We start from the raw sequence: 22500 nt of genomic DNA on the forward strand, positions 1-22500 counted from the left end.
TATATATATATATATATATATATATAAAGAGAGAGAGAGAGAGAGAGAGAAATATATTGATATATATATAAGATATCTGTAAGAATGTAATACAGGTTCATTCAGCTCTACTCTATTTGTAACACACGCCTATTATTACTTAGCAGGGTAAATAATGTGAGCCGTTATTTTTAATTCCCTTACGTGGGCAATGAGGAGGACGGCCATTCTCAATCATCCATTGAGACGCCAATCTTCTGATGTCTTCGCTACAAGTTTGTGTATTAATGAGTCCTTTCATGCAATTCCAATGGTTATCCACTTTTCTGATTACAAGGTAAAAACAGTTTATTTATGTATTGGTATATTGAGACGTGTAACTTACAGAGGTATGTATTGGTATAATTAGAAGTGTAACTTACAGAGGTATGTATTGGTATAATTCGAAGTGTAACTTACAGAGGTATGTATTGGTATAATTCGAAGTGTAACTTAAGGAGGTATGTATTGGTATAATTAGAAGTGTAACTTACAGAGGTATGTATTGGTATATTGGGATGTGTAATTTACAGAGGTATATAGTGGTATATTTAGATGTGTATGTTACAGAGGTATGTATTGGTATATTTCGTTGTGTAACTTAAAAAGGTATGTATTGGTATATTGGGGTGTGTAACTTACAGAGGTATGTATTGGTATATTGGGGTATGTATGTTACAGAGGTATGTATTGGTATATTTAGATGTGTATGTTACAGAGGTATGTACTGGTATAATTGGAAGTGTCACTTACTGGCACCAAGATATCCTCTCAGAAGGGTTTGGCTCGCACACTTTATACAGATCCTCGCATTCGGCTGTAAATAAAAAAAATAAGATGTACAAATAACCCACAACTATACTCATGACATAATATATTAACCTTTGCTTATTAGATTGGACAAGCTATCCTGAAAATTAAATAACCAGCATATATATTGAGTGTAAACTGGCCGTGTTAAGCCGACTAGTTTACCATAAGTACAAAGATCAAATCACAATATACTCATACCTCCTGGAGATAGCGACGGTGTATAAGCCTCGGTGGCTGAGGTGCCAGGGTCTCTTGTTGATATTGATTCTGAAACAAAGGATTGGGGGGGGGGGGGGGATTAGTTCACTGATGCTATTGTACCGGAATGCTCAATGGTAATATATCTCCTTCGGGACTGAATTGAATGCTGTACGTCACACGGCCTCCAAACCGGTATCCGAACTCGAGACCTTCAAGATGGCATTCGTTCGCTCTTCATTCCCACCCCTTCTACTTCGCCGACCTACCAAAATGTACTGACTCCATTAGGTAACAATAGTAACCGAAAAACGAGATCTCTTACTTTTAATTATTAAAATATACTTTTGAATTGAAACGGTTGATGTTTAAATTAATTAGAAATAGTGTTCTGTTTAGAGTAGGTGTACTATTTATAGGTAAGATTTATAGGCAAGCGAAAATGCCTGGTACTTGTATAAAAAGAGGAGCAAGTAAAAAAGCATAACCCAGTGACCACGGATACAAAATAAACAGATAAAAGAAGTAAACAATTCGAAGATACCTGTGACTGTGAAAACTTGCCTCGTAGTAACATTTACATCAATAGGGAAATCAGTTTGACCTAAGATTAGTACAATATAAATTAACTTTTTAAGTCAATATATATATATATATATATATATATATATATATATATATATATCTAATATATAAAGCTCAGTTCTGTATGTAACGCATATGTTTGTCGTTGGTCTTGGATGGATTTAAGTCTTAGACAATTATCGTGCGCATGTGTCTAAATTTATGAGTTAAAAAATTACTATTGAAAGTGTTGGGGAATAATTTTCATTTTTCAAATTATCTATATATATAATTCTCTTCTGGGAGCCGCTAGAAAACAAGCTGCAAACGCGCTCCCTACCTCCCCACCCCTACGTGGTTTTAGTGAGCTGTGTTCACTCTAAATGTATACAAGCAGAGCCAACGATTTTAAACGTAGGGGGGGGGGAGAGGAAAGAGGGGGGGGGGGGTTATGGTCCTTAACGAGCTAATGATAGTGTTTTAAAGAAATATTTTCAGTGGCAGCGTTGGTACTGTCGAATTCACAAATTATGAATTACTGAAAAGTAGAAAAAACAAGAACTAAATAGCAGCGTATGTTATGCCGCGGGCCGGCTCGTAGTAATAATTGTCGGCATGTTCATTAAACACAAGTTTTAAAAAAATATCATCTTTTACAAAAATTTTAATTATGTCTTTATTTAGTCATATAGCACTTACTTCCCTTTGATAAATTAGGAAAACACAATTACTTCCCTTTATAAAACCATTGCATTAGTGGAAAATAATTTACTTTTTATTACTTTGTTTTGGTGTTGGGAAAAAAAATAATTACATAATTAGCGGGGATTGATCAAGTGAAAATGTTTTAGGTATTTTACAGATAAGCTTGGAGTATTAAAATTGTTCATTAAATTGAAACAGGCGCGTTCGATTAAGTGAGTGCAAAAGACTATGAATAAGTTGGGGTACTATAGTCGTTCATTAAGCTAAAACAGGTGATTCCGCCCCGGGCGTTTATGTTCGCGTTAGTGTTTTCTTTGTGTTTAGGTGGGTTTGCGTTAGTGGTTGCGTTTTGATTTGGTTCGTTTTTGTTCTTTCTTTTTTCGTTTTTGTTTTTTTTTTGTTTGGGTTTGTATTTGTGTTTTTGGTTGGTTTTGCGTTTGGATTTGGTTTGTTTTCGTTTGCTTTTTCGTTGTTTTTTTTGTTGGTATTGGTGTTTGTGGTTGGGTTTGTTGTTAGGTTTTTGTTTTCGTTTGTATTTGTAATTGTGTTAGCGTTATGTTTGCGTTTTGTTGTTTTGGTTGGTTTTGGTTTGGGTGGGCAATGCCGGGTTTATGATGATTACTAAACACACAGGTAATGGTCTTTAACAGAAAGGTTTTTCACAGAAGCCAGAGCAGGGCCTGGCCGGAACGGCTAGTATATATATATATATATATATATATATATATATATATATATATATATATATATATATATATATATATATATATATATATATATATATATGTGTGTGTGTGTGTATATATAAACATGCATATATTATATTACACAGAGGGGGTAAATGGGATCGTCTCGAATTTTTACTATTTTTAATCAAATGTAATAATTAAACACGCCTTGTAATTTAAATATTAAGTTGATGCAAAATAGTAGATATTCTAAATGATCCCGTTTAATTGACTGTAATGCTTTGTGGCTTGGCGGAGTGTGGGGGAAAGATGTGTTGTGGGGGGTAAGGTTGTGGTGTGTGTGTATGTGTGTGTGTGTGTGCCATTACCTTCTGGTGTAGTGCTCGGGGTTGATTCTGTCATTTCTGGCGCACCACCCATAACTGAGAATGTGGCAAAAAGAGACGCGATTAAAAACAATTTATTATTTTAGAATAACCATTTAAACGAACACGTTATTTCCTTACTAAAAAAAAGGTTCAAATTGCCGTCCCATACAAGTTATATCAACACAAATTAGTAGGTTCACATTGCCGTCCCATACAAGTTATATCAACACAAATTAGTAGGTTCACATTGCCGTCCCATACAAGTTATATCAACACAAATTAGTAGGTTCACACTGCCGTCCCATACAAGTTATATCAACACAAATTAGTAGGTTCACATTGCCGTCCTATACAAGTTATATCAACACAAATTAGTAGGTTCACATTGCCGTCCCATACAAGTTATATCAACACAAATTAGTAGGTTCACATTGCCGTCCCATACAAGTTATATCAACACAAATTAGTAGGTTCACATTGCCGTCCTATACAAGTTATATCAACACAAATTTGTAGGTTCACATTGCCGTCCCATACAAGTTATATCAACACAAATTAGTAGGCTCACTACTTAGTCAACACTACAATTAATAAAGTAAACATACACAAAAATTAGAATTTGATAGAATCTTTTTTTTTAAATTAACATCTTCAATTTTAATAAAATTATACTTACGGTAGCATCTGTTGACTAGATCAGTTATCATGACCATTCCATCGTATTTTTTGGCCATTGAGCATTTTACGTTTTTAATAAATTCTTGAAAACAATCAATTTGATAATGAATCGTACTGAAAGATAAGACATCGACTGATTTCGCATTTAACAAAAGCTCATTAAAATCTATAAAAGTTAACTATGGAACTTTCTAAAGGAAGAAACCTGCAATGCTTTAGGGTTAGGTTTAACAATTATATAGAAATGGAGACATTGGGCCATAAAAATTGGAAAACAATTCACCTAGATAAAACACTATCATATACATCTGACTTACCCAACCCCCTTCAAGGCTTCTGTGAAAATACAACTTATAGCTAAAGGCTAACTTTAATCCTTATATCAATACATGCTTACATTAATCCTGTACATTGCTACAGGCTAACTTCAATCTTGTAGGCCTATATCGCTACAGGTTAGCGCTAATACCCTACACCGCTAGTTTCTGACTAAAACTAAAGTAAATTAACACAAAAAAGAAACAGTAAACCTGTGGCTAACACGGGACTACCTTAAACAATAAGATGATAACCTTAATCATAAAATGGATGCTGTCTAGCAGATTCTTCTTGTAGTAGACGAAATGGTGACAGGACAAATGATCTCAGGACAAATGATCCCAGACAAAATATCTCAGACAAAATATCTCACGGACAAATGATCTCAGGACAAATGATCTCAATGACAAATGATCTCAATGACAAATGATCCCAGACAAAATATCTCACGGACAAATGATCTCAGGACAAATGATCTCAGGACAAATGATCTCAGGACAAATGATCTCAGGACAAATGATCTCAGGACAAAAGATACCAGGACAAAATATATCAGGACAAATGATACCACGGACAATTGATCTCAGACAAAATATCTCAGACAAAATATCATTTGTCCTGAGATCATTTGTCATGGAACCGACGAAATATTTATTTTCATTACTTTTTGAAACAAAAACATTAAAAACGTTGAATTATATAGGTGAAGTCACTATTAAAAACTAATTGCCCTTAATATTAAGTAATTTACAAATTCACACAACAGGTATTGTTTATGTGAATTACAATGATTCATTACTAAAATTCAATTCACCACATTACTTAGACAGTAATACTCAACTTCTACTAGCAATATTTATGGCCGACATCACTTAGATTTAACACTATTCAGCTCAATGAAAGCTATGGTCAAAACCAGCGTGCTACACTACTGCATACTCCAAAGCAAACATACCCTAGATACTATAATGCAAATAACTTTTTTTTGCCATGTTATTTATCAAAAGCACCATTTATAAATGTGCCTAATGGTAACAATTTGAAAGGGCACCATTTAACACGGACACGATTGACTTACGTGCATCTAGTTGGTCCGGTAATCTGACAATCGCGAGGGTTCTGTGGGCAAGCTAAGAAAAATTGTCTGCTTATTATAAGAACATCCGTTACAGTTATTGATTAATAGTAATTAAAGCCAGGCTTATATATATATATATATATATATATATATATATATATATATATATATATATATATATATATATATATATATTTATATTTATATATATATAAATGCATTTGCATATTTATATGCATGTATATATATAATTCATTATTTATATACATATATATATATATAATTATATATATATATATAATTATATATATATACATATATATATATATATATATATATATATATATATATATATATATATATATATATATATATATATATATATATATATAATACCTATATCAGTATATTAGTAACTGTTAACTATAGAAATATTGCGGCGCTTAATATACGTGATTTAAAAGAGGTTTGGACTGTTACCTCTTTTAATTGTTTGTGTTTTTATTCTACTAATCACAGCTCGTAAAGCTGGAATGCCTGAAAATCAATACAAATGTGTTTATATAAAGCAATAGTTCATTAAATTACGCTCACTATCAATCTCAGAGACGCCCTATAAAATATATATCAGTTTCATTTATTACATAAAATTAACAGCCATTCTTAAACTCTAATAATATATCTTAATCGTTGAATGATTAAATGTTGTGCAAAAAAACTCCTATTCATTATGTCACACAAATAAAACAGAAATTTAAAACTTAGTGAATTGATTGTTAGCACTAATAAACTTGAATTCACTAAGGAGAATACAGTACTAATAAATCTGAATTCATTAATGAGAATATAGTACTAATAAATATATTCATTAATGATAATATAGTACTAACAAATATGAAATCATTAAGGAGAATATAGTACTAACAAATATGAAATCATTAAGGATAATATAGTACTAACAAATATGAAATCATTAAGGAGAATATAGTACTAACAAATATGAAATCATTAAGGAGAATATAGGACTAACAAATATGAAATCATTAAGGATAATATAGTACTAACAAATATGAAATCATTAAGGAGAATATAGTGAAATCCTACCTGAGTTCGGGGTATAAATTTTGTCTAATAAAAGATTTAAACAGTGACGTTAGATTACAAATACCTCAAAATACAAACTTTATAAATATATCAAACATGCTATTGAAAGAAATAAGAAATGCAATTTGATAAATTGTCTATCTATGTGTCTGTCTGACTGTTCGTCTCTCTCTATCTCTTTAAGTATATATGCCCTAATTATATATTTATTAGTTACTATATTTATATATAATATCATACATATATATGTATGCATACAACTAAGCTTTTTTAAAGATTCATACGAATCCGAAAATATTATAAATAACCTATTTTCAAACGTAGTTGAGATTGTTACCACCTCAAAGCATTCATAATATGACATAAAATGTGTTTCATTAAAATACATTGAGGATAATACATTTTTCTTCACTAACTTTCATTTTTTTTTAAAAATATTTTGAACCAAATTAAATAGTCTTATTATCGAACGTTTTTGTTATTATTCTTGGTGGGTATATTAATGCCATTTAATACATGATTAACATTATTAGCTCTATCAGTAGCAATATTCATTTTTCGGAACTAAAAATTAGAATTAATTAGCGTGTGTTGAATATATTAAACAGCATACGAGCGTTATTGGGGTAAGCATAACATTGTCTAGGCCAGGTGCTTCATTGCTTCGTCAGCTACCATTCCAGACTTTCAATTTTTTTTTTTATTTTGTGGACAGAGAGGAAGACTTTTTTCTTTAATTTCAATCTGTTCTTTACACTCTTTGATGGGCGGTATTTATTCGTTCCGCTTCACTGAAATAGTTTACAAATTCGTTGTCTGTTTCCTTCAACGTTTAGATCAAGTTTTCAATTTGATTTGATCTGTTTTTTCATGGCCCGGCATTTTTGCTAATTCCAAGGTATGTCTCTGTACAGAGTTGTTTCGATACTTTATGACAGCATTTTCTTATTGCGGTAAGATAGTTTAGTTTTAAATACTATATATATATATATATATATATATATATATATATATATATATAATTGTGATATTACCCCGACAAAATAAAGTGGTTTTATAAATTGCAACAGAATAAAAACATCATAAACTAGAATAAAAAGAAAAACTTACCTTCTATTTTATATATAGCACCTATAATAGAAAGCAATTTAATTATTAAAAAAATACCTGTCTTTTCAATAGCTGAAACTTTTACTAAGTAATCTGTTAGAAGATGTATTGGGTGAATCCCTTTTAATTACATTTGCGATTACAAATTTCAGCAAAAATATCTGTATACAATTACAATTGAAAATCCTTACTTTTTGCTAATGGCTTTGTACCTACAACAAAAGAAGAAAACGAATATATGATTAATGCAACTTAAACTCTCTTTCTTTCTCTCTCGCGCACACACACACTCAGACAAACACGCACACATCGGTTCAGGTCAGGTCAGCCCAGCTCAGGTCAGGTGAGGTCAGCCCAGGTCAGGTCAGGTCAGGTCAGATTAGGTCAGGTCAGGTCAGATTAGGTCAGTCCAGGTCAGGTCAGCCCAGGTTAGCCAAGGTCAGGTCAGGTCAGCCCAAGTCAGGTCATGTCAGGTCAGGTTTGACTGTCATCATCTCTTACCACATGATGCCTTTTGACAAATGAAACTATGAGCTGAAGTGCACAGGACAGGTCGCCATTTAAAGGCGATTGTTTTATCCAAGACTGCACAATCGTTGCCGTTATCTGTGCTGTTAGCGTTAGCAGCAGCAGCTGCGGTACAATGTTAACATAATATATCTATTGAATCTACTGAATAGACTGCTATGGCAGTGCAATGTTAACATAATATATCTATTGAATCTACTGAATAGACTGCTATGGCAGTGCATTGTTAACATAATATATCTATTGAATCTACTGAATAGACTGCTATGGCAGTGCAATGTTAACATAATATATCTATTGAATCTACTGAATAGACTGCTATGGCAGTGCAATGTTAACATAATATATCTATTGAATCTACTGAATAGACTGCTATGGCAGTGCAATGTTAACATAATATATCTATTGAATCTACTGAATAGACTGCTATGGCAGTGCAATGTTAACATAATATATCTATTGAATCTACTGAATAGACTGCTATGGCAGTGCATTGTTAACATAATATATCTATTGAATCTACTGAATAGACTGCTATGGCAGTACAATGTTAACATAATATATCTATTGAATCTACTGAACAGAGTGCTATGGCAGTACAATGTTAACATCACTTATGAAATGAGACCATTTAGCTAATAATGTAATAAAACCTACATAATAAATCTACTGAATCTATTGAACAGACTGCTATGGCAGCTGCATAGTTCTAATCTTCATTAGTTTTTTTGGACTTACCGTCTTGCCAATATTCAAATGAAAGTGCGGTACCAGCCTGCCAACCCCATTGACCGCTTCTTTTTATCAATCCCATATATACAGTATCTTCCCCACCATCGGTTAGAGATGCTGTTGTAAAAAAAAAAGTAAACAAACTTCTAGGTCCAGCTTAATTAAAAGAAAAGCCTCCTAACTGTGTTTAATTAGTTTTCTTTCGAAATGACACAAATGTAAACATAATGTTCACGGCAATACATAACACCCTTTGATGAAGGTTTTAATGGCAAGGCTAAGACTAGTGATACTGTCAGGATACTGTCAAGATACTGTCAGGATACTGTCAGGATACTGTCAGGATACTGTCAGGATACTGTCAGGATACTGTCAGGATACTGTCAGGATACTGTCAGGATACTGTCAGGATACTGTCAGGATACTGTCAGGATACTGTCAGGATACTGTCAGGATACTGTCAGGATACTGTCAGGATACTGTCAGGATGTGTGTCAGTCCGAGGATAAAAGTCACGGATGAGATTGTATTCTTTTAGCGATAGTAGCCGATTTAATTCTATCAACGCCGTGAATTTGTTAGTAGCCGATTTAATTCTATCAACGCCGTGAATTTGTTAGTAGCCGATTTAATTCTATCAACGCCGTGAATTTGTTAGTAGCCGATTTATTTCTATAAACGCCGTGAATTTGTTAGTAGCCGATTTATTTCTATAAACGCCGTGAATTTGTTATGAGGATCAAGAACTACCTAGGTTTGCCTACTTTAATGTATTTTGACGTCAAGTTTTGCCTACTTTAATTTATTTTGAGGTCAATATTTTCTCCGACTTTAATTTCTCCAATATCTCAAACTGGAAGGTTTTCAATAAACATATTCTATTTGAATTCATTTTGCTACTACCAACTACGCGGAAAAGGTTATTCATTGTGCCATCTCATATTGGTATACAATTTGCTATACAAGTACAGAAAGGAATAACATCGTTAAAAAAGCAGGTTTTAGATCAACGTAGACATTTTTAAATCGCTGTATTTCTCCTAACATATATATTTTCCTCAATCTAAAAATATATATAGTCAATATTCACTAAAACATTCACTAAAAGCTTTATAATTAATTAGCCATTATATTACTATTATAAATTAGTCTAGAAATAATTTGTATCATGCCGTTTCATGATGACCCGGGATCATGTTATTTTAAAGCTGGTTCTTTAATATATAATAGAGTTTTTATCATGTTGAGTTATATTATAATAACAAGAATACTTTAATATACTTGTTTCTATTATATTCTGGAAGTATTTGAACTTATGGGGTTTATTAAAAATTTCGAATTATTTTAATCAAGGGAATTTTTTTTAATACTATAATAATCTCTCCAAAAAATGGGTTTTCAATAATATAAAAATGTTTGAATTAAGCTTGTCGTATAAAACTTTGGATACGTACACGAAGCTCCCAGATTTTCGTTGGTATCCTTGATTGTCAGAAGCTCTGCACCCATATCAGTGCACTCTTGGGAGGCTTCAGCGTATTGTTTTTTTTCTCGAGTAAACTTTAGGCACTTTCCTGAATACTCACTCCAATCCTCGGCTGCGTCGATTGAGTTTGAAATAGTTGAAAAGTAAATTGTCATTTTAAATGTATCTCACTACTAAGTGCGCTGTACCCGCTTGTAAATAGCCTCCACTATTTGGTTCTATCATTGATAAAGCACATTTCTAACGCTATGTAATTTTACTAACAGCCACAAGAAACAAAGCACACTTAGTTCAATCAAAACGACTAGACAAAGAACAGAAGATGGAAATAAACTCGTTGCGACGGCTATTTAAAGAGCGACTCTATTGGCAATTCATTACAAGATAAAGCTTTATGCTACGAAATACTCAAAGAAAAACGAAAAAATAGACTGGGAACTCAAATTTAAAAAAAAAATGAAAATTTTAACAAAGACAGTGAGAAGTAAACTACTACATCATCACCAGTGTATATGACCGTCAAAACATATTTTGAATTACTATAAATGGTGTCACCCGGTGCGGTCCGCCCCCCCCCCCCCCCCTCGCTACGCCTCTGACTTTAATAGTTCTAGCTCAAGGGTGACAATCCGAATGCTCGAAAGAGATATACACCTCCCCCCCCCCCCCACCCCAACCTTATAAAGTCAGCACACCCTCATCTCCAGGGGTCAGTTTTGGGTCACGGGAAGTTAAGGATACACGGAATAATAGATCAGTTCTACAGTGACATTTTCCCGTGGTCATTTTTGTCTTTGGCCATGGGTCACCCAATATCAGCTTTTGGCTTGACATTTGAGGATGGGACAGAAGGGAAGTAACCCGTCAAAAGGAAAAGAGTAGCATCCCCTAATAATAATTTTAATCTAGTTTTGTCTCTTTACTTTCTTCATGTAATTGCTGTTTATACTCTTTATTACAATGTCTTTGAAACTACAAAAATGTGTTGCTTTTTTAATACTCAAATTAGTTCTAATAAAAAAGAAAAAATAAACAGTAGGAAGACGGCTATGGGTGTAGACATTTCAATTGGAAGAATGTCTGATTTGATGTATCTCATTTTACTATATACATTGTAACAGTTAAATGTAGAGGAAAGGAAGCAGAGAGAGGTAGATAGAGCGCGAGGAGATGACGAAACTGAAGTCGCGGTTCTAGTAGTGTAGCTGCTATATTATCTGATATCAATAAAAGACAGTAAAATCACCAATAATGTGGTTTGTATTTGCCTTTAGTTTGTGCCATGAACCCAGTCATACAAAAAGGCTGTGACATACATCATCGACCCTGCTTATAAAATTATTTCCCTTTAATTCCACATTAATTTCAGCTCTATTTTAAGTCCATTGAACCGAATCAAGTGACTCAACCCACTAACTCCGGCGTACAACCCCCACTCCCCCCCCCCACCACCCCCCCCCCCCCCCCCCCCCAACGAAGAAAACGCCATTCTATTTTAAAATATTTTTTATTACAACAACAGATCCTTCCCTGCCTTCCACTAAAGATTGCATCACCATTAAATTAAATATTTAACGTTTCAGGATTAAAAAAATATATAAGTGCACCATTTTCAATGAATGAAATTATATGTCAGAAAGAGGTATGGCTAGTGTAAAACTGCACCAGTCGATGATGCGTACCGTATGACTAAATCTAGAAAGCAAGACAAACTAAAACTGTACCAGTCCGTACAAGTCGATGATGCGTACCGTATGACTAAAACTAGAAAACAAGACAAACTAAAACTGTACAAGTCGATGATGCGTACCGTATGACTAAAACTACAAAGCTAGACAAACTAAAACTGTACCAGTCCGTACAAGTCGAAAATGCGTACTGTATGAATAAAGCTAAAAAGTAAAGGAAACTGAGTCTGTAAGTACATGTGGATACTTTAAAAGTTTAGTATTATAAAAGTCTTTACATTTGTTTTATTTAGAACAGAACTACCTAAAATACTCAAAGAAATATGTTTTAACTAGAGCAGAAATACATAAAATACTCAACTAGAGCAGAAATACATAAAATACTCAACTAGAGCAGAAATACATAAAATACTCAACTAGAGCAGAAATACACAAAATACTCAAAGAAAATCACTTACGTGATTTCGTCGTCAGCTCTTGAACTGAAATATCAACACGAAATTTTTGCAAAAAGCAACTAAGGGCTGGGTAAAGGGTGGACAGAGTTTCTTCCAGGCATCTCTTCGGAATGAAATTTATATAATTTATATAGAAAATATATACTTTTAACAGTGTCCGTCCCCTCGAAGAAAGTTTACCGCCCCCCGAAAATTTCAAGTGCCCCCCCCCCCCCGGAGAAAAAAGTCTGGAAGAAACACTGAGGGTGGAATGACAACTGTCCATGGACAGGGGCTGGATATGGTATGAGAGAGTTGGGGTTGGGGGTGGTGGTAGCCCACCACATATGTACAAGGGCACGTGTGGGGTGGGCTTCTATTGGCCGTTGAGTCTGTAATGGTAATTAAGTGCCTTCACTAATTATACATGTAACGACCTTTATCGACTTTTTTGTAACTAACTTATCAAACTGTAATTCAAATAACTTCGCTATTGATTCTGTGGCTATCTTTTCATAATGTGCCAACAGCGTGCGTTTTTAACGATCTTCATCATTCGCATTAATACCGTCTTTTTTGTGGATTAAAGTGATGTTAACATTGCTACGACCATTTAAATTTTAAAAGAATACCATGTCAAAACGTTTGAAACATTACATAATTTGACATGAAAACATCTTGGATTAATAGTAAACTAGTTCAATAAAAAAAGTAAATAATGTAAGACTACCTCTGTCGACATTCGTCCGAGTAGGTAAGCAAACAATTTCATATTCACAGTGTAGACATAATCGAAATATTATTGTTAAAATAAAACGAAAGAAGATTTTAAAACATCGTCGATAAATGTATAAAGTAACCAATTTCTTAAATCAATTAGTATATATTACCACCTTATTTTAAACAATAGCATAGTTTAGAGATCTAGAGGGGAATACAGTCATCTTACATATTGTATATATTTGCTAAGTAGCAAATTACTTTTGGCTCGGATGTAGCCTAAATTATATGTCAAGGAATATTGTTGAAAGCGTCTAGAGAACTAATGCTGCACCAAAAACCTGAAACCTAGGACCCTAACTTTCCATCATTACACTTTCAGCGCAGTTGAAATCGAAACCATAACATTAAATCATTATAGTGTTGTTGTTTTAAAACCCAACAGATTAGATGTTAAAACACAAACTGAAACGCACATTCTTTTAGTGCAGGAGATAGTATGGTACTCACGACAAAGATGTTTTTCTTCTAAATTTTCCGTGCTAACAATCCACCTATTCGCCTCTTCTCTGAACGAAGGTGAACAACTGGGGTTGGTGTACACTGCTTTCAAACATTGGAGGTATAACTCAAACTGGCTGTAGTACAGAAGTTAAACTAAACAATAAACATTGTAAACAGAAGTTAAACTAAATAATAAACATTGTAATTAAACTAGTTATCTATAATACCGAAAAATAAGATTTTGACCAGGCACTGCATGCATATAACTCAATTGGCAATGGGAAAAAATCAAACTTTGAACAGGTACTGTTGATGTGAATCTAACAGGCTCTCTGTTACATAACTAAAGCATACATTTTACTAAGGACTTTAAACGGGTTGTTGGTTAAATCTATTATATAAGCAATAAACCAACATAACTAAACAAATCAAAAGTAAACGTGTTTGATATCAGCATTCTCCGGTTAGTAATCCGTGTGTTACATTAAATACCTGCATGTTAAGGTATCTCCGGACTTTGCGTCGGATGGGATGCAGTTATGGAGATATGTAGGACATTGCTCTAAACAGGGTAATATATATATATATATATATATATATATATATATATATATATATATATATATATATATATATATATAAGGTTAGGTTAGGTTAGGTTAGGTTAGGTTAGGTTAGGTTAGGTTAGGTTAGGTTAGGTTAGGTTAGGTTAGGTTAGGTTAGGTTAGGTTAGGTTAGGTTAGGTTAGGTTAGGTTAGGTTAGGTTAGGTTAGGTTAGGTTAGGTTAGGTTAGGTTAGGTTAGGTTAGGTTAGGTTAGGTTAGGTTAGGTTAGGTTAGGTTAGGTTAGGTTAGGTTAGGTTAGGTTAGGTTAGGTTAGGTTAGGTTAGGTTAGGTTAGGTTAGGTTAGGTTAGGTTAGGTTAGGTTAGGTTAGGTTAGGTTAGGTTAGGTTAGGTTAGGTTAGGTTAGGTTAGGTTAGGTTAGGTTAGGTTAGGTTAGGTTTGGAAACTTACTTATGCAGTTATTTTGCGAAGTCCGTATTTCCTTTAACCTTAACTTTTTCATAGCTTCAATTCGACTCTGAATATCGCAACTGGGCATTCTCACTATGCTCTCAAGGCACACAATATAGTCATTAAGTTGACTGAAATATAGCAACAACACTTTACTTATTCTAACCAACCACGATCAGTTTTTTTACATATACGTCATTAAATATTTTGATAATTCCATTTGTTTTAAAAGATGTAAGCCTACCATAAAAGCTGTCAAGTAATCAAAACAAAGAGTAACAAAATTGACAGTTTAAACAAAGTTACTGAACTTTGATCGGTAAATAAATGAATGTAAGCCTATATATATATATATATATATATATATATATATATATATATATATATATATACATATATATATATATATATATATATATATATATATATATATATATATATGTTACGGTCAAAACCCGAAGTCGGCCAAAGCGCGCATTGACCGGCCAATGCGCGAATTAGCCAATATTGCCTCTCATTGACCGGCCAAAGTCCGAAACTTTATTTCATTTCGGCCTTTGGCCGGCCAATTCGCGGACTGGCGATGGTGGACCAGCCAAAGTCTGAAATTGTTCTTGATTTCGGCATTTGGCCGGCCAGTCCGCGGACTGGCCATGGTGGACAGGCCAGTCCGAATTAGAAGATCATCTGGCTAGGGACGACCGATCAAAGTCCGAATTAGAAGATCATGAGCAGATTTTGTTTTTTTTTATACCTTAAAGATCATAGAAATTGCAGCGATTTGTTGTGCACTAGGTTGTGCAGTTGCAGTAAATGTAGCCTTGCCCACCGGTCAGGGATTGTGAAGATGCGATGGCTCGTAGTGGTTTTCCTCAGTGGCATCGAGCGACAATGAGAGCAGTTTTTCGTAAAGAATTGAAAACTCACTTCTAGCTTATAGTTGTTTAAATACACCATGTACCGTTCCTAGCTTGTAGAAAGCGCCCTCGACGCTCATGAGAACTGCAGTGACGCATCGAGGATCACCGCGACCTCTGTCAACATCTGGAATACGGATGCGACCAGTACCTCCCACTTCAGCTTGTTTAGAATTTTGTCTGATTTTGTTAGCATCTTAGCACCTTGAGTTTGCAAGGTAGTATGAGCTGCAGGCCTGTTATCCATGGTTTCTTGTTTATTGTGACATATTCTGCGAGTACTATTCTCTCCATACCCTTTGTCTCCATCATTGGTTATTCCGCAGATTGCTTGGACATCAGGATCCACAAGAATGGGCTGCACTACAATGTTTTTCACAAACTACACAGAATCTGTTGGCCACATTATTGTCACGCAGCTGGTCTGGACGTTGCGCCACGGCAGCAGATGTGTTAGCTGAGGCAACCTCCAATTCTTGTTTAATGTTCTCAAGATCTTCCTCAGTAACTAAATTATCGAGAGCCTCTCTTGTTAGATTAGAAGTGTTAAGTCCCAATTTTGCTTTGCATCCGAATATGGCTTTGTAAGGCGATTGTTGGGATTCCTTGATGAAAATTACGGTTTGAATTGAATGAATTTAAAACTCTCAACCCAATAAGCTGATTCATTTGTCTGCATCCTTGTTATCATCATTTTTTTTATTTCTTAGTTGCATTGGTTTTCTTTGAACTAGTTTAAGTTCATACCACATGTTCTTTAGTTCAGAAATAACTTGATTCACAAATTCTTTTCCATTAAGATTTGGATTATTTTTATTTTGGCAGCCATCTGGTATGTCTGTCTCTTGATCTGACGGTCCTTTTGGTCAGAGTTTCTTCCAGGCATCTCTTCGGGGGGGGGGGGGGGGGCTAAGCCCCCCCGAAATTTTTTTACCGCCCCCCCCCCCCCCCGAACGAAATGAAATTTATATAATTTATATAGAAAATATATACTTTTAAAAGTGTCCGCCCCCCAGAAGAAAGTCTACTGCCTCCTCCAAAAATTTCAAGTGCCCCCCCCCGGAGAAAAAAGTCTGGAAGAAACACTGCTTTTGGTCCATGACGCATTGCATATAGAATGCTATACAAACAAGAGCCAAACAAGAAGCTACTAACAATGAAATCGCACCCAGAATAATGAAAACGCGATCACAACTTAGGCAGTCTATATTATATATATATATATATATATATATATATATATATATATATATATATATATATATATATATATATATATTCATATATATATATATAATATATAATATATATTATATATTATATATATATATATATATATATATATAAATATAAATATATATATATATATATATATATATATATATATATATATAATATATATATATATAATATATATATACATTTATATTTATCCCAATTTATCTAAATATATACACATATATACACATATATCTCTCATCATATACATATCTATACAAACATATATTCATATATATATATATATATATATATATATATATATATATATATATATATATATATATATATATACATACAATTTATACACATGAAAGAAAAGACATAAGAACGGAAATAGCGAGGAAAGTGAGAACACGTTAATAAATTCAGTGTTTTATCACACAATAATTAAAGCCATATCCTATCTTCGCCTTTATTTGATTTTTATACGGTTTAACTAGAGGTAACATTCATTTGTTATTTAAAATGAATATTGTGCCAACTTTAGCTTGATAATCAAATATATTTTTATACTATTTGATCGTTTGTTTCCTGTTTCACCTAGTTCCACAAAAAGCTTAACTATAAAATTAACGAAATAACATAAGTATTAAATATCTGCTGAAAATTTAATTTACTTGCACATCTCCATTTGGCAGCTAGTAACCTCTGGACAAGGGCAGTCTAAAATTTTCAGAGAAAAAATGTTTCAAAATTAAACCGTTGCATAACATAGTTTAAAAATTAGAACGCTAAATTATATTATACAGTTTGATAATTCCGGACTTACAAATTAGTATTTTTTAAATATGTAATATGTTTGAATAGAACGAATAATTTTTATATATTGTAAGTAAGGCCTATATAAAATATTCAAAAATAAAAAAAAAATTGTAAGTTAAAGTATGTCTATATTATTGGTTCTGAGAAATAATTTTTTTTCTAACCTGGAGGTAAAAATCCTGCCACGAACGGGGGTACTGGTGGTGGTAGCGGTAAAGTTATGCCTTCTAGGTAGGCTACAAGAGAAAGGAATATAAATAGAGTGAACTTGATTCCACTCAAGATTTGTGTACATTTACTATAACAGCCTATGCAATATTTTGTTTTTTTACCAGGTAAAAATTGGGCCGAAATTTTGGGATTCTGGTTAAAAGCAAAACTTAAATTTCAGCATCAGGTAATGTCGAGTAAATGGATATCCCTTTTCTTTTTTTTTTGGTTATGCAGAATGTATGTAGAATAATCTGATGGGGCGCCAAAAGAAACATTATTCTTTAGATTTGTTTGCGTTTTAATGTTTGCATTAAGGAAAAGCTCTGAATGGTTGTAAAGAAAAAACAGAATTCTAGCTCTACTTGACGTAATTTTAGAACACCATAGTCAGACCTTAACTCTAACACTAATCCAAGAGTCAGGCCAAACGTCTAACACTAACTCAAGTCTTAGACCTTAACTCTAACACCAACTAAAGAGTCAGACCTTAACTCTAACACTATTCCAAGAGTCAGGCCAAACGTCTAACACTAACTCAAGTCTTAGACCTTAACTCTAACACCAACTAAAGAGTCAGACCTTAACTCTAACACTAACCCAAGTCTTAGACCTTAACTCTAACACTAATCCAAGAGTCAGGCCAAACGTCTAACACTAACCCAAGAGTCAGACCTTAACTCTAACACTAACTAAAGAGTCAGACCATAACTCTAACACTAATCAAAGAGTCAGACCTTAACTCTAACATTAATCAAAGAGTCAGACCTTAACTCTAACAATAACCCAAGAGTCAGACCTTAACTCTAACACTAATCAAAGAGTCAAACCTTAACTCTAACAATAACCCAAGAGTCAGACCTTAACTCTAACACTAATCAAAGAGTCAGACCTTAACTCTAACACTAACGACAGAGTCAGGACTTACTTTTAGTGTACGACGCCATATCTTCATCTAAATCACCATCGCGGTCATCATCTGTTACCACAGCAGTAGAGTCAATTAAACAGCAGGCAACAATGATATTTAGACAGGAAACATATTTATTTATATTTAATTGTTTGTATAATGCTAATAATGAACAGACGGTGTCTATTTTTAGTACCTTTCGAATTCTCTCTTTCTTCATCAATATAACCATCGCAGTCGTTATCTACCCCATCGTTGTAGCGAGGTGTTGTTTTCTCACACGTCTGTGAAAAAAAATGTTAATACATTGTTCTAAAACTGTGCATCGACAATTCTGTCCAGGGCGTGGTAAGCTGAAATTTATATCATAACGTCTCAAACCATACTAGGTCAAGTGTCAGAAAGGCCGGCGTTAAAATGATCTCAGACAAAACATGTCAGACAAAATATCTCACAGTAAAATATTTATAGTATTTATGATTATTTTTAGTCGAATATACATTTTCCTATTCAATGTCTTATTATGGATTTTATTTTTTACACACAATTATTGTGAGATATGATATACCACATGGATGACTTAAAATTAATAAACAAAACATCAAAAGACTGAGTAAACATACATTTTAAAAAACAAGTAATTAAAAAAAGTCTAGTGACAATTTTAGCGCAATTTCCTTATGTTATCTAAAAATAGCTCTGTCGTAGCGTAAATCAAGAGCAGGGTTAGTAAAACCATTGGTTAGTTATTAAAACGTTTTTTATTAATTTTTTTTCAGTATTTTACATGTTTTATTTACAATAGAGTAACATGACTAAAAACCATTGCGCGCCTAGCTACCGAACGTGATGTCGCAGCCATTGAATGTGATGGCGCAGCTATTGAACGTGATGACGCGTGTGGTGTGGTTGGATAAAATGCCTACTAATTCGGTCCAAATTTTAATTAATTCAAAAAAATTTGTGTGACCAAACGAAAGGATATTTTTGAAAACTTTCTTCGGCAATATTGTTCTAAATTATGGCAGGAATCGATTGGTACATGTTTCAAGTCGCTAAGTGGTCTGGTTGCCGATATATGGGCCAAAAACTGCATTTTTTCGAGGTTTTTTGGCTTTTCCGGGAAATCCATGAAAGAAACCTGGAATGTTTTTGGCCTAAGTTCATCCTGGTAACTTGCTTAACATATTTGCTTTTGAAACTAGTCCTCGATATTGCTTCGTTGAGGAGGAGATACGACTTAAAGCTGCGGACACACATCCATCCATCCATTCCCAGAAAAGAGTTAATAAACGCAATTCTCCAGAATGGAAATTGCGCTAAAAATTATTAAACATAAAAATGCAGAGACAAATAAAATGAATATAACATTAAATAAACCACATCAATGACAAATGTCATGGTTTTTGGAAGTTTGGCTCTACAGGTTTCTAATAAACAATTTGTGTTTAGTGCATAATCAATGCTGGCTGTTTATGTTTTTGTGTTTATATATTGCGTATATAAATATAATATAATATATGTCGGTCCGAATAAAAACTTGCGGGGGGTGGTTAATATAATAAGTTTTCCTAGGGCGCTAAATAACCTGGCGCCGGACCTGTCTGTGTGGTCAGTATATATATATATATATATATATATATATATATATATATATATATATATATATATATATATATATAGTCAATGAAAAGCGGCTTGAAGTAAGCGGGCACTTACCCCACTGAAGTCAATAATATAAAAGTAAGCCGGCACTTACCCCACTGAAGTTAGTAATATAAAAGTAAGCCGGCATTTACCCAAGTGACGTCAGAAATATAAAAGTAAGCCGGCACTTACCCCACTGAAGTCAGTAATATAAAAGTAAGCCGGCACTTACCCCACTGAAGTCAATAATATAAAAGTAAGCCGGCATTTACCCCACTGAAGTCAATAACATAAAAGTAAGCCGGCACTTACCCCACTGAAGTCAATAATATAAAAGTAAGCCGGCAGTAACCCCACTGAAGTCAATAATATAAAAGTAAACCGGCACTTACCCCACTGAAGTCCAGTAACATAAAAGTAAGCCGGCACTTACCCCAGTGAAGTCAATAATATAAAAGTAAGCCGGCAGTAACCCCACTGAAGTCAATAATATAAAAGTAAGCCGGCACTTACCCCAGTGAAGTCAGAAATATAAAAGTAAGCCGGCACTTACCCCACTGAAGTCATTAAAAACAAAAGTAAGCCGGCACTTACCCCACTGAAGTCAGTATTATAAAAATAAGCTGGCACTTACCTCACTGAAGTCAGTAATATAAAAGTAAGCCGCCACTTACCCCACTGAAGTCAATAATATAAAAGTAAGCCGGCACTTACCCCACTGAAGTCAGTAACATAAAAGTAAGCCGGCAGTAACCCCACTGAAGTCAATAATATAAAAGTAAGCCGGCATTTACCCCAGTGAAGTCAATAATATAAAAGTAAGCCGGCACTTACCCCACTGAAGTCATTAAAACAAAAGTAAGCCGGCACTTACCCCACTGAAGTCAGTATTATAAAAATAAGCTGGCACTTACCTCACTGAAGTCAGTAATATAAAAGTAAGCCGCCACTTACCCCACTGAAGTCAATAATATAAAAGTAAGCCGGCACTTACCCCACTAAAGTCAGTAATATAAAAGTAAGCCGGCACTTACCCCCACTAAAGTCAGTAATATAAAAGCCTGCGGAATGAATGAACTGGTACTCCGAGGTAAGCCCCACGATGTAGATTCCGAAAGCAAATCCTGTTACTGACGATATGTAGTGGGTACCCCGGTTCAATTCTGGAGAAAGACGTCTGCCAGCGATTGATGGCGTCACGCTGCCACTTTAAGCTAAGTACAGAAATAAATAAAATGTACCCAATCAAATGGTGTAAAGAGTTTCGCGTGGTTTCGCTCTAGTAGCGTTTAAAATCTCTCTATATAGTTTAGAAGCCGATAAATATTATCCTACGATGATAAAAAAAACCGTTGTCAACCTGTGTGTAAATGCCACACCCCAACATTATTTTCGTCCCCTCCCTTTACCCAGTACCACCACTTCAACCTGTGTCTGATTTAAAATCAAACCCTCCTCCCTTCCCACACACACACACACCAACTGTAGTTGAAGCCTCAACCATATTTCTCGTTTACTGAAATTGAAACCATGTTCATATTTACAATGACGTATTCAAAACTTGAGCCCATGTAAACATCTACTACAAGTACAATCAGTTCCTCACTTTCTGCGTAAGGTTACGATTATCATCCTAAAACTTAGGATTATCAACTTATGCTTAGGTTTACAATCTTATGCTTAGCTTTACTCCCTATACTTTAAGGTAATAGTTTATGCTTAGCGTTACCTTGATATTCTTACTTAAATAACAGTTAACGCTACTACCTGACTTTGATTTGATCGATTAAAAGGAAAAATTATCGATTGGTGCTACGATCGAGATGTAGTGAGATGGTGCGAAGCCTCTCGCTGAAGGGGTGCTGAAAATGCAAGTTAAACTTTATCAACAAGTGTTCACACTTTAAAATATAATTTCATTTATTTCATTAAAAAACTAGATACACGTTTTGATGAATATATATATATATATAATATATATATATATATATATATATATAATATATATATATATATATATATA

The 22500-nt window shown here is 33.8% G+C and overlaps 2 protein-coding genes across 2 annotated transcripts in view; both read right to left on the reverse strand.

Moving 5' to 3' along the window:
- LOC131929181 (uncharacterized) overlaps positions 1–22500 on the reverse strand; it is an 80900-nt gene that overhangs the window by 11851 nt on the left and 46549 nt on the right. The window lies entirely within an intron of this gene.
- LOC131929207 (uncharacterized) overlaps positions 21519–22500 on the reverse strand; it is a 9774-nt gene continuing 8792 nt past the window's right edge. Inside the window, exons 9-10 of the mRNA XM_059285332.1 lie at positions 22245–22339; positions 21519–21691 (exon numbers count right to left, since the gene is read on the reverse strand). Coding sequence (XP_059141315.1) covers positions 22264–22339 — 76 coding nt within the window. The 3' untranslated portion in view covers positions 21519–21691; positions 22245–22263. The remainder of the gene's footprint in view (positions 21692–22244; positions 22340–22500) is intronic.

This window comes from Physella acuta, unplaced genomic scaffold (assembly GCF_028476545.2).
Source record: "Physella acuta isolate Inbredline_101_S28 unplaced genomic scaffold, ASM2847654v3 ptg000094l, whole genome shotgun sequence".
Taxonomy (NCBI): Eukaryota; Metazoa; Mollusca; class Gastropoda; family Physidae; genus Physella; species Physella acuta.